The sequence below is a fragment of the Gekko japonicus genome, unplaced genomic scaffold, assembly GCF_001447785.1.
Source record: "Gekko japonicus isolate JY-2015 unplaced genomic scaffold, Gekko_japonicus_V1.1 scaffold388, whole genome shotgun sequence".
In the NCBI taxonomy this organism is placed as follows: Eukaryota; Metazoa; Chordata; class Lepidosauria; order Squamata; family Gekkonidae; genus Gekko; species Gekko japonicus.
In genome coordinates this window covers 665342-693257 of record NW_015162490.1, presented here as the reverse complement: position 1 = coordinate 693257, position 27916 = coordinate 665342, and the positions used below count along the sequence as shown (strand labels likewise).

Sequence of the window (27916 nt, the reverse complement as noted above, 5' to 3'; positions counted from 1 at the left end):
GTTTTGTCTTCAGCCCAGCGATGAACATCCTGCCAGCACCCTCCTCCAGGTAGGATATGGCTCCCTAGTCTCCCCTTGGTGTGAAGCACAGAGACCACGAAGAAGATAAACAGGTTGCTTACCAGTAACTGGTGATCTTCGAGTGGTCATCTGTGCATTCACACCACCCGCCCTCCTTCCCCTCTGCTGTCAGCTCCTGATTTTTTCATAGGTGTTGATTGGCGGCGGTGCTTTGAAGGAACTGGCGGGATCTCCGCGCCCGTCCCTCTGAGCATGCGCGCTGGGGTTCCTGCGCATGCTCAGTGGGACTCGCGCGAAAATCCTTTGAAACATAGCTTGCTACAGCACCGGTCGGGTCAGCGCAGGCGCACTAAACCCATTGGTGTGAATGCACAGATGACCACTCGAAGATCACCAGTTACTGGTAAGCAACCTGTTTTTTTATTAGGTAAAGGTAAAGGTTTCCCTTGCTTGAAAGCCAGTCAAATTCGACTCTAGGGATGCGGTGCTCATCTCTGTTTCCAAGCCAAAAAGCCAACGCTGTCCGAATACATTTCTGTGGCCATGTGGCCGGCATGACTATATGCCAAGGTGCACGGAACACTGCTACCTTCCCACTGAAGCGGTACCTATTTATCTACTTACAGTTTCTTGCTTTTGAACTGCTAGGTTGGCAGGAGCTGGTACCAGAGATGGGAGCTCACTCCATCACGCGGCACTCGGGTCTCAAACTGCTGACCTACCAACCTTCCGGTCTGCAGCTCAGCGTCTTAATCACTTGAGCCAGTTACTCAGTTAAAATTCCCATAAGCCTTGGCCTTATTTTTTATCTCTTAGTGGGTGCGTTCAGATGGGGCGCTTCAGCTGGCAGAAACTACCGGTTGGAACCGTTGCAGTTTATGCCGGCTGAAACGTGATCACACTTATCTCCGATCTGCGGAGCCCATCGCTGTATGCCCGTTCACACACAGCGGGCATCGGCGGTTTGTTCGTTTTTTAAAACTCAGTTTGCGCATGCGCATAGGCAGCCATCCACAGAATGGCAATCTTCGCGCATGCGCAAAACACCCCGTTCCGAAAAGCATGCCCTGAAGAGAGGATGTACCTTTAAAGTTTAAAGGCCAAACTGGCCTCCCTGAGGTCCCAGACTCCTCTAACACCTTAAACTAAGGACCTTTTTCTTTTTTTAAACAAACGCCGGGGCGAAGCTTCGCCCAAGCGCATATCGACAAAAAAAAAAAAGGGGGGGGAAAATCGGAAGCCTTGGGCTTCTGAACGGAAGTGGCTCTACAACGGTGGAGAGCGATCAGACGGGGGGGGGGGTAAGGCGATTACAACCGTTGCCCTCAGGATACCACCACTTGGGGACCTAGTGGCAGAATACAACGGTTTAAAGCTCTTTGCAACGGTTAGTCACGGAAGGCAGATGTTCGCCGTGTGAACGCCGGTAAGTACACCGATTCCAACTGGCACCTATACCGTTGCAAATGCCCCGTCTGAACGCACCCAGTGAGTGGTGCAGCCCATTTATTTTCTCCATATAATGTGTACAGCCTAAACAACAACACAAAGGTTCCAGTGTATAATTGTGTTGGATCCAGCGCCGTGTTTCCTTGGGCAGTACTCTGCTCCTACTGCAGCTTGAAATGCCCCCCCCCTCCAAACCCTGCTCTTTGGGTCCCCGGGGCTCCAGAAGCAGGATTTCAGAGAGCATTTCAGGCTGCTGCAGGATGGGGAACTGCAAAAGTTGGGCTTTCTACACTCATGAAAATTCAGCGCAGGATCCAACCTAGTGCACTGACTCATATAGCTAAGGTTGCCAACTCCAGGTTGGGAAATTCCTGGAGATCTGGGGCTAGAGGCTAGGGAGAAGGGGTGTGGGGAGGGAAAGGACTTTAGTGGGGTACAATGCCATAGGGTCTATCCTCCGAAGCATCCATTTTCTCCAGGGGAACTGATCTCTGTAGTCTGAAGATCAATTGTAATTCTGGAAGAGCTCCAGGCTCTACCTGGAGGCAGGCAACCCTACATATTGCTTGGGCATCTGTTTGATAAAATATTTAAGAAAGGTACTTAGAAAGAGGCTGGGGAAAAGTAACTAATGATGTGCCTGTTGAATATGGTATTTTATTTTGTTATTTGGGATTTAGCTAGGTTTGCTATGATGTACATTAAACCACGGAATGGTCAATTGTCCTAGGGTTTGAACCCCATGGCTTTGTTTACCTGGAATGGATACTGGCATTGTTATTGCTGATCATTTCTCCTGTCCAAAAAGATATTTGCAAGTTTCGTGGATTTTTTTAAGTGCAAATCTGAGTCATTAAACCAATCTTAATCAACGAATCCTATGACCCCCCCCCCATACTTCACTAGTCCCAGAGAGGCATGGGAGAGGGCTTGGGAAACACATTAGCATCCTTAATAAAGCAGGGATGGTTGCCCTGTCTTCCTAAGGGCTGTTATGCTGGACCCATTCCCCCTAGTTCTGGTATCCTTGAGTCTTCATCCAAGAAGGTCTCGTTTGGGGGGGGGTGTATTTTGCCTTCCAGCACTCAGCCCTTGAAACATTCTTAATCAGAGGTCATTTCGGGGGAGATCGCGGGGGATCGCAGTTCCCCCGGGTGAGGTACGGGGGGGCGGGGCACATGATGAACCCCCGCCCCCCGCTTCCGGCCCTCATTCAGCCAGGAGGAGGCAGGAGAAGAGGGAGGGTAAGTTGCTTCCTCCCTGCCTCTCCCCACCCCTGCCTGCCTGGGGCCAGGGAGGGCCTTCGCGGAGCTCCTTGCACTCCCGCCGGCCTTGCAGGTCCACCACCGGGCCCCTCATGGGGCTCGGCAGTGGAGCTGCAAGGCCGGCGGCGGCCGGGACCGTTGGGGGCGGGGTGTGTGGCCTTATGACAAACGTCCGGTGATGTCAGGGGGTGTGGCATATGCTAATGAGTTATGCTAATGAGTTCCCCTAGCTCTTTTTCTACGAAACAACTCCTGGTCTTAATAGAAAACAAGATCATTCTTTTTGAGTGTGGGCAGTCTGCCTACTGCTAAGAAGGCACCCCTCTCCCTTTCACATCCAGGAGGACTTCCAAGTCAGAAGATTTGATTTCCAGGCAGGATTGTGCCCCAACGCTTCTCCCTCTGTCCTCCTGTTTCTCTCAGTGCAAGCACTGGGTAGCAAGGCAGAAATTCCCCATATGTCAGAAACCGGATAAGGTCTTTGTTGTTGCCCTGCTCGTAAGCAGAAGCTTGTGCAGGAACAGCCCAAACGGCATCACTGAGGCTTAGCATTAGCAATCATTCCCCTTCCCACCCTCAGCTTTAGAGTATTATTAAAATCTTGCAGAAGTACAAAATATTAAGATGGTTATTATATATGCAGTATCGAGTTGATCTGTCTGTGGAACAGTAACACCTGTTCTCAACACAGCAGCACCCCCCAAAAAAGCCGTCCGTTCCTATCCCTCCAAAATAACATCCATTCCTATCCCCCCCGCCATTTTATTAAAAGAAAGAAATGTTAAAAAATAAACAGCCAAACCAGAAAAAAAACATTTTCATACGTACCTATTAAAATGCACTGCTTCCTGTACTTCTGGGAAGATATTTAGCTAGTTATAGCCCAGGCTTGCAAAAAAAAAAAAAAAACAAAAAAAAATACACAAGATAGGCAGCTGTATCTTTTAGGTGGGTAAATTTTCAGGGATCTTGGAGGCTGATGTGTATTTGGTCATCACAGGTACCTATTAGATCAGGGGTGTCAAACATACGGCCCATGTGCTGGATCTGGCCCATAAGCAACTTCCTTCTCCTTCCTTTTCCAGAGCTGCTTCTGCAGCTGCACCACAGCATGCTTCCCCCCCACCCAGTTCCCTCAGTGGCTCTTTGCTTTCTCTTTCCTGACTCTTGCCTTCCCCCCAGCTCCCTCAGTGGCTGCTTCCTGCGGGGGAGATGCTAAGACAAGCCTCTCTCTCTCTCTCTCTCTCTCTCTCTCTCTCTCTCTCTCTCTCTCTCACAGACACACACACGCACACACAGAGAGAGCGAGAGCTTCTGCTTCCTTCTTCAGGGCTGCTCCTCCTCTTTTGGGGAGGGAGAGGGAGGAAAGAGAGAGAGAACAAAGTTGGAGTCCCACGGCAGTTTTTAAGACCAACAATGTTTTATTCCAGGTATAAGCTTTTGCGTGCAAGCACACATCTTCAGAGAGAGGATGGGTGGATGGATGGATTCTTCTGACAAGCACAATTTACACTGAGGAAATTATTTTGGCTTATTCTGAAAAGTTAAAAAAAAAAAGATTGGATTTCTCTGTTCCTATCTGGATTTTATTTTCTTTCAAAAATACCCTGATTAGGAATTAGAATACTTGGACTGGTCCTTATATCTTGGAGAGTGGAGTGATTTCAGATGCCAAATGATAATAACGGTAATAAGACAAGAAAACTAGGTCTTAATTCAGTCATGGAGGATGCACTGTCTTGAGCTTCATTATCAATTGCAATTCAGCAGTTTCTTTCTAATCTCTCTTTGAAATTCCTTTGTAAGAGCACTGCTGCTCTTAGGTCAGCAACTGAATGTTGTGATTTCTGATGTCATACTTACCGTATGTCCATTTATTCTTTGCATCCTCCTGGACAGAATCCTCTTGGACAGAACTGAGACCTAGGTTTCCTGTCTCGTTACCAATGCTGGTATCTCCACGCCTACTACCCCTTGGCATATCACACCTAATCCAATCAAGCTTGCTATTGTCATTCACCTGCTATTGCCATTTGGCATCTGAAATCACCTTTATAAAGTTTATATCTGGTACCTCGTGTTACATTTTATGGCACGCATGACCCGGCCGAATGAGGTGACATTTATGTCAGATCCAGCCCTCATAACAAATGAGTTTGACACCTCTGTATTAGATAAGAACCACGACACCTCGAGTAATGATAACACACTTCCCTCTCTCCATGCATACAATGTTTTCCTCCCCTTACATGTTTTTTTTTCATATGGTGAAAGAGCTGCAGGCTTCATTTTACAAGGAATATACTGCCATTTTTACTTGCTCCTTCAGAGGTGGAGTCTGTGGTCACATTTGGCTGATAGAAGACTTTCATTTACTGAAAGCTTTTGCCTTGGCAGGCTCGGCAGTGTTGAATATATCCATCATTATGTCCTTTTTCCAGGCCTCTTAGGGCACAAACAGATGCAACAAAAATCATAGATGTCTTTTTCATCTACAGAAGGTGCAAACCCCCATACATGTGCAATCCCAACTCAAGGATGAGACAAAGAAAAAGAAACTAAATTATAGCTACGCACGTAGTGCTAATGTACAAATCATCATATATAGTTTAATTATACATTCAGAAGTGCTAAGGTGTCATTTTAAAACCACAATCCCTTCTGCATGTAAGTACCTTTCCTAATATAATGACAAATGTCCAATCATATAAACACAGGTTAAGAGGTACAAATTATATCCATATACAAGAACCAATACCAAACGTGTTTTGGCCAAAAGCCTTCCTCAGTGGTACAACTCAAACAGAGCACTCCATAGATTTAACAAAAGTATACATACACAGAATGGAGCTTACACTGAGATGTTCACCCATGAATCTGCTTAGGCCCAATCTGCAGTGCTCAAAGCTTCAGTGGAGTGCTCAGGTACAGATAGAAAAGAATCAGCTGATTCTTTAGTTTGAAGGGGAACAATCTGTTTCCCACTAAGATTGATGACCAAGTTCTCTCCATCTTGATGACCTGGTCTTAATGGCACAAAATGCAATGGGTCTTTATCAACTCTTGAGGAGATTCTATGAATATTGTTTGCAGGACAAATTACGTCAGGAGTCATGGTATTTGGGAACAGACCTCCTTGGTCTAAATCAGGGTTCCTCAGCATGGCACCCCTGAGCACCACGGTGCTTGCCAGTATTTCCCTTGGAGCCTCCTGAGCTTTTCAGAAAGTGGGCAGGGCTGTTGTAAGTCAGGGCTTGTTATTGGCTGCCCTCTTTCAGATGAGAGAGTTTTCCATTGGAGGATCAGGAGGACTGGTAAATATCTGGGTTTTCTTTAGTCCGTGTGTGGTTTCGTTCCCCCTTCAAGGTTTCCTTCTTCCCAGGAGGTACTGGAGCAAGGCTCTATTTCCAAAGGCCACCATTGGGTTGGTGTTCACCACTCTCAAAATTCCAAAGGTTCCTGCAGGCTCAACAGTTTGGGGATCCTCGTATAGATGGAGCATTGGTCAAATTACCACTTCTAAAGACCTAACAGTATTTTTTTGTGTGTGAACAAAAATCAGGTGCCCAGATACTGTACATTAAGATAAAGATGACTGTGGCCCCGGTCACACGGGCCGGATATCGCGGCGGGGGGGAGGCGTGGCTAATCGCCCTGGCGCAGTTTGATCTGCGATTACGTGATCAGATGCGCCAGCGGCATACCACGGGTCCTTCCCTTGGCGCCGGCGGGTAAATGAGGGACCGGAGGGGAATGCCGTGCGCCGGGGCGATCACACCACAGGCGTCTGGAGGTGTCATGGCAGGACCAGGGGGTGTGACGCAAGCAAGCCAAAGTCCAGGAACAGTCCGAGGTCAAGCCGAGCAAATCAGGTAGCAAGGTTCAAACAGGTTTAAATCACAGTCCAAAAGCAGGGTCAGACATACCAAGGTTTCAAGTCCATAAATCACAATGATACCAGAGGAGTCAGAGATGAACGCAGGGTCAACAAGCCGAGGGTCAAAAGCCGAGGATCAAGCCGATAAGAATTCCACAAGGTCTGGAGCAGAGATGCAAGGATTCAGGTCCTGACAAACAACATTTGCCAGCACAAATGACTGCTGGCAACAGACTTGCAGATATACAGTGCTAGCTAATCAACTCATTAGCTAGCCGGGAGCAAGGTCAGGATCCTGTCAATAGTCAGGGCTGAGAGATCTTCTGGCACGCATGCGTGCATTCTGCCTTCGCTCTCTCAGCTGCTGTCTCCTTACATTCCGGAGCCTGGTTACAGGTGGGGGCGAGTCTGATGAACTACTGGGCTGCAGCAGAGACTGATCCCTTGCAGGTGTTCCCTGGGAGGCTCTATCCTCCTCACCACTTAGATAGCTTTCAGCTACAGGATCCAGTCTTTGCCTTTCTGCTGCAGTACTGTCCTCAGGAGCCTCGGGTGCGCTCCACTTCCCAGATGTTGGGGTGTGATCGCGCCCGGATAATCCGCCCACCATCGGTGCCTCTCCCGCAGCAACTTTGCCGTGTGATCGGGGCCTATCAGTCCAAAAGCAGCCCAACATTTCCCTAGAAGTTGAGGCAGAAATATCACTAATTGTTGTTTTTTGATTTCTTTGATGCTTGTTTTTCTCCCCGCTTTGATACAGTACTTCAGGGTTTTTTTAAAAAATCTCTCTTACAGGCAAAGTATGCATTGAACCACTTCAATCGGAAGCTGTCCCTGGAGCCTAAGGTGTCCATCAATGCTAGAATAGTTGTGGTCGGGTCATCAAATGTTGGAATTTCCTTCCTCGAAACACTGGTTTTTTGGTAAGTCTTTAAATTATATGTGACTTGCTACATTTTAATTTTCATCTCGTTCACTTTACAGAAGATGGTTGGGTAGTGAAGGGCGGGGTATAAATCCAATCCTCTTCTTCTTCCTCTTCTTCTTCCTCTTCTTCTTCCTCTTCTTCTTCCTCTTCTTCTTCCTCTTCTTCTTCCTCTTCTTCTTCCTCTTCTTCTTCCTCTTCTTCTTCCTCTTCTTCTTCCTCTTCTTCTTCCTCTTCTTCTTCCTCTTCTTCTTCCTCTTCTTCTTCCTCTTCTTCTTCCTCTTCTTCTTCCTCTTCTTCTTCCTCTTCTTCTTCCTCTTCTTCTTCCTCTTCTTCTTCCTCTTCTTCTTCCTCTTCTTCTTCCTCTTCTTCTTCCTCTTCTTCTTCCTCTTCTTCTTCCTCTTCTTCTTCCTCTTCTTCTTCCTCTTCTTCTTCCTCTTCTTCTTCTTCTTCTTCTTCCTCTTCTTCTTCCTCTTCTTCTTCCTCTTCTTCTTCCTCTTCTTCTTCCTCTTCTTCTTCCTCTTCTTCCCATCTAACTTTCTTGGAAAAGGCATGCTAATATGGACCCACAGAGTTCTGCCCCCCTCCAGTTGTTGGGAGGGATTCTCTCCATGCAGCAAACCTGGGTCCTGTGGATGCACAGCTCTTTGCTACAAAGAGAGATGACATGTGGACCGTTGTGGCCCTTTTCAGACGTTACTGTCATGTGCATCAGGAGGCTGGCAACTGCATGTGGATCCTCTTCTTGATAGGTATGGTTGCCATGTTGTCTGAAAAGGGCAGTGCATGGATACATGTGAGCCTTGTCGTGTGTTCAGAGGCTGTACACGTGGGCAAGATTTGTGGGTTTCCCGCATATCAGGAGGATGCAGGTAGCGTGGGCTTCCAGCACACACAATTGTCAGGCTCCTGGTATGCACAGGCATAACATCTGAAGAGGGCTAAACTTTTCCCTGCAAAGGAAGATGGGCTTGGCTGCAGCCATGGCCCAGAGGACCAAGCTCTGGAGAGCGCTTGATTCCCCCTCCCTTGTACAGATGGATGCCCTGTGGCTGCAGAGGAAAGAGGAAGAGACGGCTAAAGGGCCAAGGAGCTGACACGCTTCCTCCCAGCTCAGGTACCAGCATGAGGCAGATCTGGCTGGCTTCAACTGGACTGAAACGCTTCTTTAAAAACCTTGCCTCACCGTGCAACACCCACCCCACGAGCCGAGATCGACCTCATAGTGCAACACCTACCTCATGGACCAACATCCACCTATGCCAACCTCTACCTCATCAAACATCCATCTGTGCAAACCTCCAACTCCTCAAACATGCACCCAGACAAGTGAGCCCTTTTGACTGCACCCAAGGTATCCCCATCCACAGCAGTAATGTCTACAATAAGGAGGCAGGTGGGTTACCACCTCCCAGGCCCAAGGGGAAGGGTTGGCCACCCCCAGAATCCATCTCCACAACAAGGTGGGCTGCTGCCCAAGCTCTGTCACCCGGAGGAGGCAGGAGGGTGACTGCCTCCCAGCCCCGAGGAGAAGGATTGCCCATCTACAGCACCGTGTTTGCGATGAGGAGGCAGGCAGCACTTGCCCCCCCCAGCCAATCCTCACCAAACCTGGAGGGCAGGTGGAGGGTCATCCCGGGGAGGTCTGTGAGTTAGATGCCTCTAGCTTGCAGAGGGGTTGTTCGATGCACTCCTCCTGAACCTGTGGCTGTGATTTCCCCAGAGAGCACTTTCCTGGGGGCACCTGCTTGGGGGGGGCACTATTCCCCCCCCCCACAGCCAATCCTCACCACACTGGGAGGATAGGTAGCCAGGCATCCCGGGGAGGCTGTCTGTGAGTTTGATACCTCTAGCTTGCAGGGGGTCCATTTGACAGACTCCTGAACCTGCGGCTGTGATTTCCCCAGAGAGCACTTTCCTGGGGGCACTTGCTTTGGGGGCTGTAACTTGGCCCCCCAAATCCAATCTTCACCAAACTTGGAAGACAGAGGAGATTCAGCTGGAGACTTGTTGCAAGTTTGGCATCTCTAGCCCGGAGGGGGGCGTTCTAATACATCACGAACCGCATGAAACAAACCAGTTCAGTAAACAGGAAAATGTTCCCTCTAAGCTGTGGAGTGAGCAAAATTTCTACTTTGTGAGCTACTGGCATTAAAGTTGTGAGTAATTCAGCTACTGCATTAATTAGTTTGTTCTGGAGCCATCCTTCCTGAGCTAAGACAGAAATGTGTGAGCCAGAGGCTAAAAAACTGTGAGCGAGCTCACACTAACTCAGCTTAGAAGGAACACTGCTTGTGGATCATGTAACCCCACAAACCACAAACTGGGACGAATGTCCATTTTTCCAGTTTGTGCCCATCCCCATTCCTTACTGCCTTGGATTTCTTTAAAGAGGATGCAGCTTCCGTTCAGCGAAGGAGGATTTGGTTTCCCTGATCTTAATTTATATCATCAGGCATACTTATTAGCTTGTACTAAATACTGGGATTGCTCCTTGCAGTTGGACTATCCATCTTGGGCTCCTCTTGCCTGGTGCCCCTCACTAAACGGAACACATTAGGGTCTAACTGATGCTAGAGTGGATCGTATTCCTCCTACAATTTCTGCAGCTAGAGAACACGGTGTCATGACAGTATCAGTCTAATCTAATCCATGTTCACATGCTTCTGTTAAATGGCAATATTTACAATTGCAACCTTTGTTGTTGTTCAGTCGCACAGTCGAGTCCGACTCTTCGCGACCCCATGGACCAGCTCCCGCCAGGCCCTCCTGTCTTCCGCCGTCCTCTGAAGTTGGCTCAATTTCATGTTTGTTGCATGTATGACACTGTCTAACCATCTCATCCTTTGCCGTCCCCGTCTTCTTTGACCTTCAATCTTTCCCAGCATCAGGGTCTTCTCCAGTGAGTGCTCCCTTCTCATTGGGTGGCCAAAGTATTTGAGCTTCAGTTTCATTATCTGGCCTTCCAGGGAACAGTCAGGGTTGATTTCTTTTAGGATCGACTGATTTGATCATCTTGCCGTCCAAGGGACTCTCAAGAGTCTTCTCCAGCACCATAGTTCGAAAGAATCTATTCTTCGGCGCTCAGCCATCCTTATAGTCCAACTCTCGGAGCCATACATGACTACTAGGAATACCATTGGTTTGACCATGCAGACTTTTGTTGGCAGGGTGATGTCTCTACTTTTTATCATGCTGTTTAGGTTCGCAACCTGTTGGTATCTAAATATGGCCCTGTAGCATTAAGAATCAGTCAGAGTCCTCTTTGCTCCTGGAAGCTCTAATTGAATCAATGCAGAAAACAAAACCTACAATAGTTGTCTATAAATATTTATGTCACTTAATAAATATGATATTCAGAGTTTTCAGGAAGGAATGGAATAAGGAGCTAGATGACCCTATTTTACCAAAGCAATGGGATATGACCTTGTGGCTTACAACTTGAAGCTGTTAGATGCCCACGGTTTATTTTTTATTTTCTTACGGAAGAGGCAAATGCTAAATATAGACAGAATCAATTTAAAATCTTCTAAAGAGGAAGTTGTTTTTCCTCATTATTCTTCCCACCTAATTATTTTGCATCGGCAGTTAGCACTGGAGCAGACAAATATAATTCGTTTTCTGGCAGGCCAATTACCATGACTGGAGTTTTGAAAAGATTTACACTTAAAATGCTGAAAGAGAATCTTCCTTCCTCGTACCCTTTTAATGTTACTGTGGCATTATTAACACTGGTTGTCGTTCTGAGAGGAACCCATTTGGGGCAGAAAAGATTGGGCTTTTCTGCACACTCAACTTCTGATTTTCTTGGCAGTTGATCCACAGGTTTTAGCACGGTTCTTCTGCACTTCTGCCCTCCCTCTAAATTTTCACAATTGCAAGTGCTGGTAAGATGTCACTTGAAGACCAAGCCCTATGAGGAAAGGCTGAGGGACTTGGGAATGTTTAGTCTGGAGAAGAGGAGGTTGAGGAGGGACAGGATTGCTCTAGTTAATTATTATTATTATTATTACATGGGATTTTTACCCCGGCCACCCCCGAAGGGCTCTGGGCGGCTTACAGAGTATTGTGTGTGCACACGCTTTCTAGAATCCTAACTATGGCCACAAATTCAGGGGGATGGGAACCCTAACAGATACCCTCTGAAGGCTTTTTCCCACAGATGTTCTTGCTTCTCCTTCCGTCTTTTTTCCGGGCAGTCACATGCCTCTTTGTGCAGTTCTTTCTTAGAGGGGGGACTTCAGTTAGCTGGCTTCCACAGCGGCCCCTGCTGGCTCGTCGGGCTTGCTGTACGCAGGCGATGGGGATTTTGTCCTTCCGGCTCCAATCTCTCCAATGACGCCGGGCCGTTGCTGACCTCCGACCAGTCGTTGTTCTGGGGGGCCGTCTCTTCGCCGCTGCTTCTGCCGCTGTTTCGCCACCATTGTTGTTACCGGTGCTGCTATTTTCTCTCTGGAGCCAATAGTTCTTCCGCTTCTTCTAGGGGAGGGTACCCCCCTGACCAACTAAGGCCAGGTACCCATTTATCTACTCGCCATATAGGGCTTTCGAACAGCTGGGTTGGCTGAAGCTGGGACTAAGGTCGGGAGCTCACCCTGACCGCGGTGGGATTCGAACAGCCAGACAGCAGTTCGAGATAGTTACACTTTGCAGGTGTTAATCACCTGCACCACCACTCCCTAAGCATTTGCAGGGCTGTCACTTAGAGGAGGGCAGGGAGCTGTTCCTGTTGGCAGCAGAGGAGAGGACTCGCAGTAATGGGTTTAAATTAAGGGTGGGAAGGTACTGGCTGGATATTAGGACAAACATTTTTACAGAACGAGTTGTGCAACAGTGGAATCAGCTACTTGGGGAGGTGGTGAGCTCCCCCTCCCTGGCAGTCTTGAAGCAGCAGCTGGACAAACACTTGTCTGGGATGCTCTAGGCTGATCCTGCATTGAGCAGGGGGTTGGAGCACATGGCCTGTAGGGCCCCTTCCAACTCTGTGAGTCTGTGATTCTATCATTGATCTGATGGAAGAAATTGTCACCAAAACTGGTTATTATAGGTGAGAACAAAGTGGCACAGTTGGGTGGCAAAGATGTCTTCTTATCCATCTTTGTGTGAGATATTGGTATACAGAGTTTCCACATCCGCGGTAGCTAAAATAGTATTCTCTGGAAGGCTGTTAAAAGATTTTATTTTGCTCAGAAAGTCCTCAGAACTGGGAGCATGAAGATATGCCTTTTTCCTGTGTCCTGTGAGGGAAGAGAATGGAGACTTACTTTTTTTAAAAAAAATGAAAGCTAGGAATTCTGAAAACCTGCTTATGCCATCATTACTGTGGATGTGCTCTTAGATATAACCAAGATATATAATTGGGTCTCCCAAATATATCTGGGATTTTTCAGGATACCAAAAAATGGGTTCTGTAAAATCCCGGAAGCATTTGGAATTAACCGGAAATATCAGGAGCCAGCATTCGCATGATCCCTGCATTATTTTTTCCTCTTCTCCTCCCCCCCCCCCACACAATATTTCTGTGTCTCCCAGGGGCTTGGTATCAGCATGCCAGGCTGCTTTAGGTAAGATTCTGTCAGTTGTAAGTGTTTTTTTTTTTTAAGTTGGTTCTTTGCTGGAGTTGGTTTGTGTCTGGGTTGTGGATTTTTATGGATTCTTGTGTTTTACATAGGTTGAGATTCTTGCATTTTACATAGATTGGCTTCTCAAGTTTTGCATAGGTTGAGAATCTCAGGGTTTACATTGGTTGGGATAACAATAAACTTAGTTATTACAACACTATATAGATGTATCAATATTTTAGTGTTGGGGGGGGGGATCTGGGATAGCTACCAAAAATCCCTGTCACCTGATATTTCTTCACTGGCATCTGCAGTCAGAGATTTAGCTTAACTTCAAAATTTTCAACTTAGAATCATAGAACTCAATTCATTGGAAAAATGAATAATGGAAAAATGGTAGTTATATGGTATTGATACTTATAGGAACTTAATCATAGGTAATACTATTATAAACCTCCAGGAAATCTACCAAATAAACAATGGCAGCATAAACTGGTTTGAGTTTATACAACTCAGGTGGGTTATTTTAAAGTGTGTGTACTCATTGCAAAATTCAGGCTTAAACTGAAGAAAGTTGGGAAAACCACTAGGCCATTCAGGTTTGACGTAGATCACATCCCTTATAAATATACAGTGGAGGTGAAGAATAGGTTTAAGGGACTAGATTTGATAGACAGAGTGCCTGAAGAACTATGGACGGAGGTTCGTGACATTGTACAGGAGGCAGCAACGAGCACCATCCCAAAGAAAAAGAAATGCAGTCAGAGTGCCTGAAGAAGTATGGATGGAGGTTTGTGCCATTGTACAGGAGGCAGCAATTAGCACCATCCCAAAGAAAAAGAAATGCAAAAAAGTGAAGTGGCTTTACAAAAAGCTGAAGAAAGAAGGAAAGCGAAAGGCAAAGGTGAAAAGGAAAGATTTACCCAACTGAATGCAGATTTCCAGAGAATAGCAAGGAGAGATAAGGTGGCCTTCCTGAATGAACAATGCAAAGTAATAGAGGGAAACAATAGAATGGGAAGGACTAGAGATCTATTCAAGAACATGGGAGAAATCAAGAGAACATTTTGTGCAACGCTGGCCATGACAAAGGACAAAAGCGGGAGGGACCTAACAGAAGCAGAAGAGATCAGGAAGAGGTGGCAAGAATACAAAGAAGAACTACACAAGAAGGATCACAATGTCCTTGACAACCACGACGGTGTGATCACTGACCCGAGCCAGACATCCTGGAGTGTGAAGTCAAATGGTCCTTAGAAAGCATTACTAACTACAAAGCTATCAGAGATGACAATATCCCAGCTGAGCTATTCAAAGTCCTAAAAGATGATGCTGTTAGTGCTGCACTCCATATGCCAGCAAATTTGGAAAACGCAACAGTGGCCAAAGGATTTGAAAAGGTCAATTTGCATTCCAATCCCGAAGAAGGGCAATGCTAAGGAATGTTCAAACTATTGCCCAATTGCACTCAACTCACATGCTAGCAAGCTAATGCTCAAGATCCTACAAGCCAGAATTCAGCAGTACGTGGATAGAGAACTGCCAGAAGTACAAGCTGGGCTTCAAAGAGGTAGAGGAACTAGAGATCAAACTGCCAACTTTCACTGGATTATGGAGAAAGCAAGGGAGTACCAGGAACACATCTACTTCTGCTTCATGCAAAATGCCGGCCTGGAGGAATCACAAACTGAAATTAAGGTTGCTGGAAAAACATCAACAACCTCAGATATGATACCCTCTAATGGCAGAAAGTGAGGAGGACCTAAAGAGCCTCTTGCTAAGGGTGGAAGAGGAGTAGTAGTAAGTCTTATTCACGGTCATTGACCAGCACATAATACACCAGTGGCATATCTTGCAACATAAATGATACATATGATGGGTGGAAGAGGAGAGCACAGAGGTTGGCTTGAAACTCAACATCAAAAAAATGAAGATCATGGCATCCAGCCCCATCACTCCTTGGCAAGTCTTGGAAGCAGTGACAGATTTCACGTTCCTGGGATCCAAGATCACTGCAGACGGTGACTGCAGCCATGAAATTAAAAGCAGTGCGGAGGCACAATTACAATGGATCCGCCACGAGAGGGCGATAAACATATGCAGACATGCAGAAGTATACTCACAAAGTTGTGAAGTGTGAAAACAAAAGCAAATGTAGACAGGTTTGTTTGTTTTTTAAGACGGAGTCAGAAGGCTGGGACACCGGTCGGAAAGACAAATGTAGATTCGACCACTGTCTGACCATTTCATCCTTTGCCGTCTCTTCTTCTGTTACCTTCAATCTTTCCCAGCATCAGGGTCTTCTCCAGTGAGTGCTCCCTTCTCATTTGGTGGCCAGAGTATTTGAGCTTCAGCTTCAGTCTCTGGCCTTCCAGGGAACAGTCAGGGTTGATTTCTTTTAGGATTGACTGATTTGATCTCCTTGCAGTCCAAGAAACTCTCAAGAGTCTTCTCCAGCACCATAATTTGAAAGCATCTGTTCTTTGGCGCTCAGCCTTCCTTATGGTCCAGCTTGGGGAGGGGTTAAATCCCACTATGTATTTTTTTTTTAATGCTTATTTTGCACACTTGGAGAGTTCCCCAACTGTGAAGAAAAATCTCTTCAGTCTCCACATAGCCTGATCCATGGATTTAGCTATCTGTAGATCAGGGCCAAAGTGGCTATCAGAATATAAGATCTCAGTTTATCAATATTTTTGTTCTTTTTTTTAAAAAAAGAAACCACTGATCTTCACCGGAGGGATGGGCCGAGGGAGTGGTTTGATGATCATGGCAGTCCATTCACTGAAAAAGTGGGTTGGAGGTGGCTGGAAGTGGGCGAGACAAAGAAAACGGACAGAAACCTTATGCATGAGGAAAAACCTGACTCAGTATCAGCTTCCAGAAAAATATCTTACCCAGATAGTGATCTCAAAAGAACCAGAACAAAACCGGAAACAAAATAAAAAATGAAAACTAAAGGCACAAAAATTAATGTGGAAACCAGGAGATAAACCAAATCAGTTTGGGGCCAGAACCGATGGGAAAAACCCATGCAGAAAGCCCTTTGTGAGCTACACCTCGTAGCATCTCCTCCTAGCACTTTGGAATGGAAATGGATTGAGAGAGTTGTTTCGCCAATATTGTGTAGTGGGTTAAACGCATGCTAGAACCACTGTGGCCGGTGTAGTGACCGCATGGTTCACTGGACACAACAAAGACTAAAGACTAACGGCTGGCTGGCCAACTATGTACACGCCTGGGGACCACCCCTTGGTCCAGTTGGTGGGTTTAAATCTCCCACCTCGGTCCCATTGGTCCCCCAGTGGAGAGACCAGGAGCCTTGTCCCCATTGTTCTCCAGAGTCAAGCTCTGGGGTGTTCGCTGGCCCATGGTGGTGGTCAGCGTACACAACAGCCAATGCTTCAGATAACATAGAAGTTTTTAATAATAGGGCTTGGTCTTAATGGATTGGACAATGAGATTATCTCATAGATTGGTGCCCCCTCCCCTTGTGTTCTTCTGAGTATGGAAGAAGGACTATGGGAAACCATATATCTTACAAATGATGTTCCACTACTGATACGGTCTCTGCAGCCGTGAATTTCCAAGACTGCATCGCTTGGATGAGCAACTCCCTACCGATTGCTCCAGGTGTTCTTAGATGGGCATGAAGCTGACTGTGGCTTCTCCAGGAAAAGGCATCTGGACAGATACATCCCATCTGCATTTTACAAGACCATTAAAACCTGGGTGAACTTAGGTTCAAAAAGTATGTGTGTTACAATAGCAAAGTATCAGCACTGCTTTGTCAACTGTGAATGTTGCAGGCACATTTAAATTGCCAGCTAAATATGGGGATGATGATTGATGGAGAAAGGGCTAAGCTTCCACTCCTGTGTTTATTGCAGGAAAACCTGGCTGTCAAATGCATTCATAGTGGGCAGTACTTTCCATGCTAATATGGATGTTTTAAAAACTGCTGTTTAGGACAATTGGTTTCTTCCCTTTCCTTCCTTTTGGCCTTGTTCAGCTGTCTAAAACAGGCTTCAAAATTGCACGCTTCCCCAGCCCCGCTTGTGATAGAAGAGCTACGAGTCCTGTTATCTGGGAGGCCGGTATTACACAATATCCTGCACAGCTGTCCTGTTTGGCTGCTTGCTGTTTAATTAGGCTTTTTATCTTTACATTTGTCTGAGAATGTCATGAGCCTTCCATGTTGCCTGCCGCTAATTAGATGACTAATTAAATAGTTAGTGCTTACTTGCTGATCACAGGGCTAACATGTAATGAATGTTTTAGTAATTGTTATTGTTTTGTGCTATCTGCCTTTTGCAACATGAATTGGATAGAAAAAAATATGCCCTCTTCTCCCCCCCGCCCCACCCCATATGGAGGGGAAATAATGCGGAAGCGGAACAATGCAGTGGGGTTGCCGTGTGTTACCGGAGCGGGAGCGGCATTCAGACATTGTTGGCTTGCGTTGTCATTTAGAACAAACGGAGAAGATCAGTGTTGGGGCAGAGATAAACAGAGCATGTTCTGTCTCGCCCTATGGAAATCACAGTTACAGTGGATGGTGTCTGTGACAGATGTGAGACAGAGAAAGAAGAAGCTCCAAACAGCAGCATAAGCTAGTATTATGGTATGGCTCTACGCAGGGGTCATTTCGTAGAAAAAGAGGTGCAAGAGCTCATTAGCATAACTTATTAGCATAGCTTATTTGCATATGCCACACCCCCTGACATCACCAGAAGTGTGTCAGAAGGCAACACCCACCGCTCAGGCTCCACTGGACTTTTTGGATTGCCAGCTATTGGGGGGGGGGGGGATGTGCATCGGCCCTCACAGAGGAGGGAGAGCTTGTACCTGAAGGCGAGTTGGGGGGGGGGCTCTGCAACTTACCTGGCTGCTTCTTGCTCTGACTGAGGGCTGCTGGGAGCAGGGGGGGGGGCTTGTTGCATGTGCCCGCCCCCTGGGCTCCTTACTGCCGGAGCTCCGCTCCTCTGCGCTCCCGCAGGAAATGACCCCTGGCTCTACGTCCTAACTATTGGGATATCTGGTTAATATAGCACAGTTTTGCCCAGTCGTAGAAGTGTGATACCGTGTATACGTAATGTGTGCTGGAAGCAGTGCGGTCAGATAGGGACATACTATCATTGCTGGTGGGGATGTCTGGGAATACAAGCTTTTTGGAGAAGTGTGATTTCTCAGATTAATGTGATAACCAGGCAGTCATTGCCATGCACTCCGGAAGTGGTGTTGTTAAATCTCTGGAAAGATTCGGGTACAGGGGGTAGTAAGGAACTTATCTCGACGTTATTGGCCTCAGCCAGGTTAACAATAGCAGCCGCTTGGAAGTCTCCTCATCTCCCTACGATTGCAACATGGCAAGAAAAAATTTGGGACCAATTTATAATGGCGAAAATTACAGACTCCCTGATAAGAGCGAACAATAGTAACACGCCAACCTACACTAAATTTGTTAGGACATGGGCCCCTGTGCTGGACTACATGGTAACGAATGATATTCTCCCTGCCAAACAGATCTATCATAAATGGCTGTATTTATAGGTTGTAGCAGTTGTTCTATAATGGTTGGACTCATGGTGATTTACTAATGCTGTATGGAGGGAATAGATGTTAGAGATGCTAGCAATTATCCTTATTAATTTAGAAGCAAAAAGTATTTGATGTATGTAAAGTTTATGTTATTAACAAAAAATAATAAAAACTTTAAACAAAAAAACAAAACAAAAAAAGAAGCGTGATACTGAGTGCAGTAAATAAATCTCCCAAGGAGTATATTGCCAAAAAAAGGTAAACTTACATTTATTCAAGTAGATCCAGCTCACATTCAGGTTGCAGTCGAAAGAGGAGAAAGAAGCCTGATCTAAAGAGTACTTGCCCTGTCACAAGACATGGCCAGTATGTCCGGCATCGTGTGTGTGTGTGGGAATGTGATGGCATTCTATCTACCGGAGAGACCTTCGGAAAAATGTGTCTCCATGGAAGGCCATGTGAATAGTGTGAGAGGATATAGGGAGAGAGAGAGAAGAGGGGTCAGAGGGCAGCTCCTAGGTTAAGACAAAGAGAGGCCTCCCATTCAAGGAGATAACACCTATACGCACTCATGATGTAGAGCCCCCCAATGCCCAGGCCTGCTGAATCACTCCAGCACTAACACCAACTATAATTTGAGAGCCAGGTTGGTGTCGTGGTTAAGTGCGCGGACTCTAATCTGGGAGAACCGGGTTTGATTCCCCACTCCTCCACTTGCGCCTGGCTGGATGACCTTGGGTCAGTCACAAGCTCTGATAACAGCTGTCCTTGAAAAAGAGCAGTTTGTGTCAGAGTTCTCTCAGCCCCACCCACCTCACAGGGTGTCTGTTGTGGGGAGGGGAAGGGAAAGGAGTTTGTAAGCCGCTCTGAGACTCCAAGTGAAGGGCGGGGTATAAATCCAATCTCCTCTTCTTCTAATTTCAGCTTTTAAACTCTGTTACAGGTGATACAGCGCTCTTTAAAAACAGAAGCTGAATCCTCTTGAGTCAGGGTCTTTCTATGCACCAGTGTGCATGCACGTTGGTGGAGGAGGCCATTCTTGGCACGTGTTCCTCGGCATACACAGAGCTGTGCGGTCGCCCAAGCGAATGGGGGAACTGGGTATGAGCTCAGTATATGCATCTTGCAAATACACGGATGTTTGGATGTAGTAGAGATGGAACTATATAGATTTTTCTCTTTTTGATTATTCACATTTCTCTGGTTTTTATAGGTTTATTATAGATTTAACATTTTATTGGAAGGTAATGAAGGCCTGGTATATAGGAGGCCTTCTTTGTGGGTCAGGGTATCTTTCCAGTTGAGGTTAACAGACAAGACAATAACATTCTTTTGGCACAAAAGAAGGTAGAAGGTTCTTGGTTCTAATTGTTTAGGTTACAACTTCATAGTGTCTGGGTCAAAAGGATCTTTTACTTGATATCAGAGAAAAATACTTTTGTTTGGGTGAGAACAAGCTTTAGCCGATATGACTTAGATCAGGTCAAGTAAATATGTGACGCTATTGCATAGACACACCTTTCTTTACTTTGACCAATAAGGAGATTTTTATTTTATTTATTTATTTATTTCCTTCGACTTACTATACCGCCCTGACCCCTAGGGGTCTCTGGGCGGTTTACAGGGTGTTTTAAGAACGCTTTCTTCCTAACTAGGGCCACATGAAGTAGGGGGGAGGGGCTGCCTACTGACACCCAGGTGGTGTGGTTGTTGTTTCTCAGGCTCGGCTCCGTATTCTCCAAGCGGTCCTTGGTCGGCGTTCGTCCTGGTGTTCAGGGTGGCTTCCTCTTTCCTTCTCGGCGGGACTACTTTTTAGGCGCACGATCCATGTTCGCGCGGCTTCGACTGTGTCCACTCGGCTCCGTCGCGCCTGCGTTTCACATCGTTGCGTGTCTTCCGGTCCTGCCTCCGCCGTCGTCCACACACACACTGTTACACTGACTGCCAGTGTAATGTTGTTTAAGTTTTTGTAACCAATTATGCCTTCTGAATATTATTCTCATGATGATGATATGATGATGTCATTTTAAGTATTTAACTTCATGTATTTCCTGATTGGGCTCAGAAAGCAGTCAACTTTGGTGGGTCTTTTGGCCTAACTGTTTTCCGTATTTCATTGAAATAAAATACAAGAACTTCCTCCTCATTTTGACCTCAATCTTCTATTTTTGACTGGATATTAATTTGTATAACGTGGACACAAATAATTATGTTGGGATTACACTACCCATCACCACCCTGTGCACCTACATGGAAGACAGCGTGCTGAGGCTTTTGTGCTCCGAGGTCCCCTGGATCCCAAGCACAAGTGTTACCTATACCTGCCTCCTCCACATCCAAAAGTCATGCATGTGTAAAAATATTCAGCACATATGGCACAACTGAATTCCTCTTTGCATGAGGCCGTGGCCTTCCACGCCACCACACAAGACACTCCACCTTCAGATCTACCAGAAAATGCCAGAATTGCCTGATCTCTTGCACATGTTTCATAACTGTTGTCAAGGCGAACGCTCAGAACATTTCTACAGCAGCACATTTTTGAATACGGCAAAAAAAATGGGATTCCCCCCCCCCCTTTACGACAGGTCCGTCCTTTTTAAAAAATCTACTCTTAACATCTGACTAATATGCCAATAGTGAGAAACATATAAAAGACTAATCTTTTAAATTCTTGTGTTTCTTTTATCATGCCCCCTGCAAACAGACAACGTGACCCTTTTTATTTCAAGCACAAGGATGCTGAGACCTCCTTTGTAGCTGTCCTCCAGAACTAGGCAATGAAACCCAATACCTTTTACTTATTTCCCTAGATACTCTAATCCCTCCTGCTTTACAAGTATCTTTGAGCTGCTCTTCCCCTTTTGTATCCACAGCAACATGAATCCCGGCTGGAATTATTTGCTTCGATAATGCAGGTGCACTTATTTAATGCTTCATTGGGTTGAGCTCTTAACTTGAAGCCTTTTGAAAAAGAAAAAAAACAGCCCTTTGCTTATCAGCACATGTTCACCATTCTTTATGAACATTAAAGGCAGAAGCATTTCTGTTTGCCAATATGCCGCTCCTCTTTTGCTCTTCTTTGCATTGATCAGAAGCTTGCTTTCAGATGGACAGTGAGGAATTGACAGCCAGGATGCACAAATCCCTATTTCACCGGCATTGAATTTAATTCCCAGAACGAAACACTCGCATTAGTATAAAAAAATTCCCAAAGTGTGTGCCAGGCACATTAGCGTCTCATGAGAGAACTCTTAGTGTGCTCCCCCCCCCCCAATAAATTAAATAATATTCCTGTGAAACAGTTCCTGGAGCCCACAGTAAATGACACAAAAGGAGGCTGCCCACTACATCTGTGGCCGTGCTTCCTTCCAGTCTGCCCGTCGGAGCTAGAGGTGTGCGTGGGGAAAAAATAGGTATTTTTCAGGTTCAGGTAAACTAAACCCGAAAAATATCAGTAACTACCGATATTTCTGAATCCTAGTATCAATATTATACTGGGGTTCAGGAAATGCTTTGGCACTGCCAAAAAATATTCAGCTGGCCATTAGAGCATGTTAGTTTCACTCTCCCTCCACTTCCCAGCAGAGGGGGAGTGAAACTGACCCGCTCTCCCTCCCCTGAGCTTCCCCAACCAGCCTGCAAAGGGTACAATGGAGAGATTGTGCTGCTGCTGCGGTGTGACTCCAGAGAAGGGGTTTAAACTTTAAAACCCTTCTCTCTTGACAAGTCACACCGCGACTTCTCCTTCCTTTCCCAGCCATGCCACTGCTGCCTTTCCTTCCCCGGCTGGCCTGGAATGGGGAGGTAGAGTGGGTCAGTTTCACTACCCTCTGCTTCCGAGTGGAGGGGAGTGAAACTGACCGCTCTCCCTTCCCTTCACTTCCCCAGCTGGCCGCCATGGCAGGCTGGCTGAGGGAGTGAAGACAGGAGGTATTTAAAGATGCCTCCCCGATCTGTTTCCCCTTCCCTTCCTGATTCAGGGATGGGCACCCGAATAAAAGCCAAATAAGATAGGCTTTTATTCGGGAGCACCCTATCAGTAGCCGAATCAGATTAGAGTATCTGATTCAGCTGAATACATACCTGGAAAATACCGATATGCACACCCCTAGTTGGAGCTAGGTAATGCTGTTTTATCTCTGCACTGGGAATGAATGAATGTCCCAGTTGTTTCCAATGTAGGGAGACCGAAGACCTACCGGGGTGGCCAAACTGCAGCTTGGAAGCCACATGTGGCTCTTTCACACAGTCCAACTTAATGTTAATAAAAAGCAAATTTGCATATTTTTCAATAAAAACATGTGTAATATTTGTTCATGTTTTGCGAGACTCAAACATCTGACGTTTATTCTATGTGGCTGCTACATTAAGTAAGTTTGGCCACCCCTGACCTTTCAGAGGAGGCTGGCCATTATGTCTGTATGAGTCACTGCTCTGAGGTCGCTTCCTTTCAGCCAGGTGTACATCCAGATCAATTACTCTTGCAGAAAAACATGGGGTGGAATCCTCTGACTGTGGATAAGTCTTATTCTTATGCACTGTTAAATTAAGCCTTGTACAGATTTTGCAGAGCCGAATGTCTTCACTCTGAGACTTCAAAGTGCTACATAGGTAGGCCATACTGTTAAATACAGAGTGAAGGTTTAAGATTAAGATAATTTGAGCACCGGCTAGCAAGAGTAGGACCAGTCCTGTGATATGAAGGAATCAAAGCAATTGAAACTGCAGCATAATTAAGAGGGTGCAAGATTAACAAATGCCTTTGACCAAAGAACAGTACACTCCTATCTGGGATGGTTCTCCTCTTTCACCAAGCACACAGCTTCGGGAGAGATGCAGATGGAGCAGTGAGGGAGGCAGGGAACACCCAGGCAGGGAGCACCAGGCAGATCAGCCAAATCAACCCTGGCGATCAATGGGGTGACAGATGTTTCAGCGAGATCACCCTCTGCTATAGCATTTTTTATTTGGAATATGGTGGATCAAGATGGTGTCGAGATAAGTTCCATTGGCATTCTCTGCAAGTTTGATTTACTTTTTAAACGAAGGTTGACAAGTGTTAATGAGATGTCAGGCTGAATCAAATCTATGGTCTATTTAGTCCAGCACCATGTTTCATGCAGCAGCTAACCAGTTGCCCTTGGTTGCCATCTTCTGCACATTTGCAGTATCTTTTTTTAGGATACGGTGACTAGAACCGTAAGAACTCGTGGGGACTCAATGAAATTGCTGAGCGGTCGGGTTAGAACGGATAAAAGGAAGTACTTCTTCACCCAAAGAGTGATTAACACATGGAATTCACTGCCACAGGAAGTGGTGGCGGCTATAAGCATGGACGACTTCAAAAGGGAATTAGATAAGCATATGGAGCAGAGGTCCATCAGTGGCTATTAGCCACAAGGTATAGATAGGGGCTCTGGGGCAAGTGATGCTCTGGCTTCTTGGTGCTTGGGGGGGTCAACAGTGGGAGGGCTTCTAATGTCCTGGCCCCACTGGTGGACCTCCTGATGGCACCTGGTATTTCTGGCCACTGTGTGACACCGAGTGTTGGACTGGATGGGCCTTTGGCCTGATCCAACATGGGCGTCTCTTATGTTCTTATGTTCTTAAGATGTGGTGACTAGAACCGTATACAGTATTCCAGATTAGGCAGCACCACAAAGATGTTACAATATTGGCCATTTTTATTCTCAGTCTCTTTCCTAAGATGTCCCTAGCATGGAGTTTCACCACATCCACACAATGAGTTGCCCTCTTCATTGAGCTGGCCACTATACCTCAAATATCTCATTCCTTCTTTAAAGTTAGGATTTTTCTCCATCATGCATCACCTTGTGCTTGCTTATACTGAACAACAATTTCCATTCACCCCCTTTTTGAGATATCGTCTCGGAATTCTTCACCATCCTGAATAATTTGTTTAGAAACATGGGAAATCTGAAAATTAGATGTCTATGCTTAACATTTTTGGAAGATGAGTTGATATCCTTCTCTGTTAAACAATTAATGTAATCATTTGCGAATAAGTCATAGAATCATAGAATGTTAGAGTTGGAAGGGACCTTGCAGGTCATCTAGTCCAACCCCCTGCACTCTGCAGGAGTATACTGAAAGGTAGCCCTGCATACCTACAACATACCCGAAAGATGGTCGTCCAGCCTCTGCTTGAAAACATCCAGCGAAGGAGCATCCACCACCTCCCAAGGCAGACTGTTCCACTGCTCAACAACTCTTACAGTTAGGAAGTTTCTCCTGATATTTAGCTGGTAACGACTCCCTTGTAATTTCCACCCATTAGATTTAGTCTTGCACTCCGGAGCAAGAGAGAATAGATCTGCTCCATCTTCTACATGACAGCCCTTCAAATACTTGAAGACTGCAACCATGTCCCCTCTAAGCCTTTTCTTTTCCAGGCTAAACATACCCAACTCTTTCAGCCTTTCCCCATAAGACTTGGATTCCAACCCTCTCACCATCCTGGTTGCCCTCTTCTGGACACGCTCGAGCTTGTCAACATCCTTCCTAAAATGTGGCACCCAAAACTGGACACAGGACTCCAGGTGGGGCCTGACCATAGCAGAATAGAGCGGAACTACCCACCTCCCTTGATCTGGACACAATGGTTCTGTTAATGCATCCTAAGATTGCATTCACTTTCTTCACAGCCACATCGCACTGCAGGCTCATGTTTAGCTTGTGATCAGAACACCTAGAAGTCCATGTTCTTTTAATGTGTTTTTTGTTGTTTTTAATTGTACAGCTTTTATGTCATAACTCTGCATTTAGATGAGCAATAAGTAAGTGATTGGATACTAATGTTAATCTTGACCTTGATCAGCTGACATAAGCTACTGGTTGCTTCCATGCAAGACTGGTAGGGGGCTGTTCTTCCAGGATATCAGCTACCAGAAAACATGGGCAGAAGACATGGCCCAGAAAACATGGTCAGGCCTAATCTTAGTTTTCCAAACATTCAGGGTCCATGTGTGTCAGGGCCGGTTGGCAAAATGAAATATTTGCCAGGTCTCCGGCTCTGGTAAAGAACCCGCCACCTTAGCAGCCCTGACATCTCACCTTGAAAGGGGCAGCTAAGAAATTATAAGGCAGTGTGAGACAGTTCTTGGTTTGTACACCTAGCCTCTTACAAGTGATGGGAGCCCACTAAAGTATGCCGCCTAAGGTACAACGAAATCCCACCACAGGCTGCAGTAAAGCTCAGAACAATTGTTCCCCATTTTCCAAAAAGGTAATATTATCTACTGAGAGGAACAAGCAGGGGTCATTTCCTGCGGGGGTGCACAGGAGCGGAGCTCCCGCAGTAAAGAGCCCAGGGGGCGGGCACATGCACCAAAACCCACCCCCTGCTCCCAGGAGCCCTCAGTCAGAGAAAGAAGCAGCCAGGTAAGTTGAAGAGCCCAGCCCCCCGGTCCAAAACAGTCCAGTGGCACCTTTAAGACCAAGTTTTATTCAGGTACAAGCTCTCCCTCCTCTGCGAGGACAGATCTGCACATTCCCCCTCCCCCCCAATAGCTAGCAATCCAAAACAGTCCAGTGGAGCCTGAGTGGTGGGTGTTGCCTTCTGACACACTTCCAGTGATGTCAGGAGGTGTGGCATATGCAAATAAGTTATGCTAATGAGTTATGCTAATGAGCTCCTGCACCTCTTTTTCTACAAAATGACCCCTGGGAACAAATGATGAGTTATGGATAATCTGTAATTGTCATTTGTGTGAAGTAGCACCTTGATCCACAAAACCATAGAGTTGTCATTGTGGGACTGGATCCCGTGGATCTGTTCTGCTGGACATTCCACAAATGGTGGTGCCTGTTGCATCAGAGGAAAGTGTCTTGTGCTGGAGGAAGGCACCACATCAGTGGAACAGATCCATGTGATCCAACCCATGGGCTTTTTTCCAGGACTGCAAGACCTCAGAGCCTAGATAGTAGGAAGCCCAGTCTGTGCATTGGTTGTTTCCTGGAGACTGGTTTGAAATGGTTTGAGCTATATTGATTGGTGCGTTAGTGTGTATCGATAGATACACTCAAATCCACAGTAAAATATCAATAAAACCCTTGCTTCTGCTGTTTGGCTTAGGTTTTACGTCCAATTTAAGGAGTGTCTCTAATCTGGGCAGTGACCTGCATAAATGGCTATAAAGAATCTACTGACAAAGTGGTGAATCTCCACTGTGAATCTGGATAGAATGAAGTCAGAAACAATTTATTGACCGGAACGTCACAAATAGTCTGCCTAGAGAAATAACAATCAGTATAACATCACCAGTCATTCAACATTAAAATGCCCATGTTAAGAACCAAATATTCTGAGTACACAGAGAATGAGAGAAAAAGAGACTATTCTGTTTGAGAAAAGGAGAATAAAGAGGCCACAGAAGTAGAGTGAGCGGGTAAAGCAGGAGCTATAGCTATTTACCCATTCAGGTCTGACAAATATCCAATTCCCTAAGCAGAGGTTCGGGCATCCAGGCAACTAATCCAAAGTAATCCAAGTGAAAGAACAGCAGGGAAAAATTAGGTATTCTCAAGTGGGCCTTCACCATTCTCAGGACTAGGGTAGCCCTGCCAGGCTAAATCTCAATATGGGATAGATTTAGACACCAGTTGTAAGGGCTTAAGCACCAAATAAAATATTATTTTCTTTCCAGGCTAGGAAAGGGATCTGGGGGCAAGGTGAACTCACTGGCACCTTGATTGGGTGGAGGGGAGAGGCAGAAAGTCCATGAACATAGGAATATTTCCAAAGAAGGAAAGAGAAGGGAGGTTTAATGGCATGGAGTGATGTGTCAGGAGGCAGTAGATAGGGACTCTGGGGCAAGTGATGCTCTGTCTTCTTGGTGCTTGGGGGGGTCAACAGTGGGAGGGCTTCTAATGTCCTGGCCCCACTGGTGGACCTCCTGAGGGCCCCTGGTGTTTCTGGCCACTGTGTGACACAGAGTGTTGTACTGGATGGGCCTTTGGCCTGATCCAAGATTGGCGTCTCTTATGTTCTTAGGACTGGATGGGCCACTGGCCTGATCCAACACTGGCTTCTGTTATGTTCTTATAAGAGGGAACTAGGTAAACATGTGGAGCAGAAGTCCATCTGTGGCTATTAGCCACAAGGTATAGATAGGGGCTCTGGGGCAAGTGATGCTCTGTCTTCTTGGTGCTTGGGGGGGGGGTCAACAGTGGGAGGGCTTCTACTGTCCTGGCCCCACTGGTGGACCTCCTGATGGCACCTGGTATTTCTGGCCACTGCGTGACACAGAGTGTT

At 46.2% G+C, this 27916-nt stretch overlaps 1 protein-coding gene across 1 annotated transcript in view; it reads left to right on the top strand.

Annotated features, from left to right (window-relative positions):
- The window catches only part of CFAP61 (cilia and flagella associated protein 61), a 213237-nt gene that overhangs the window by 99436 nt on the left and 85885 nt on the right, over nucleotides 1-27916 (top strand). The window contains exon 17 of the mRNA XM_015405997.1: nucleotides 7408-7535. Coding sequence (XP_015261483.1) covers nucleotides 7408-7535 — 128 coding nt within the window. The remainder of the gene's footprint in view (nucleotides 1-7407; nucleotides 7536-27916) is intronic.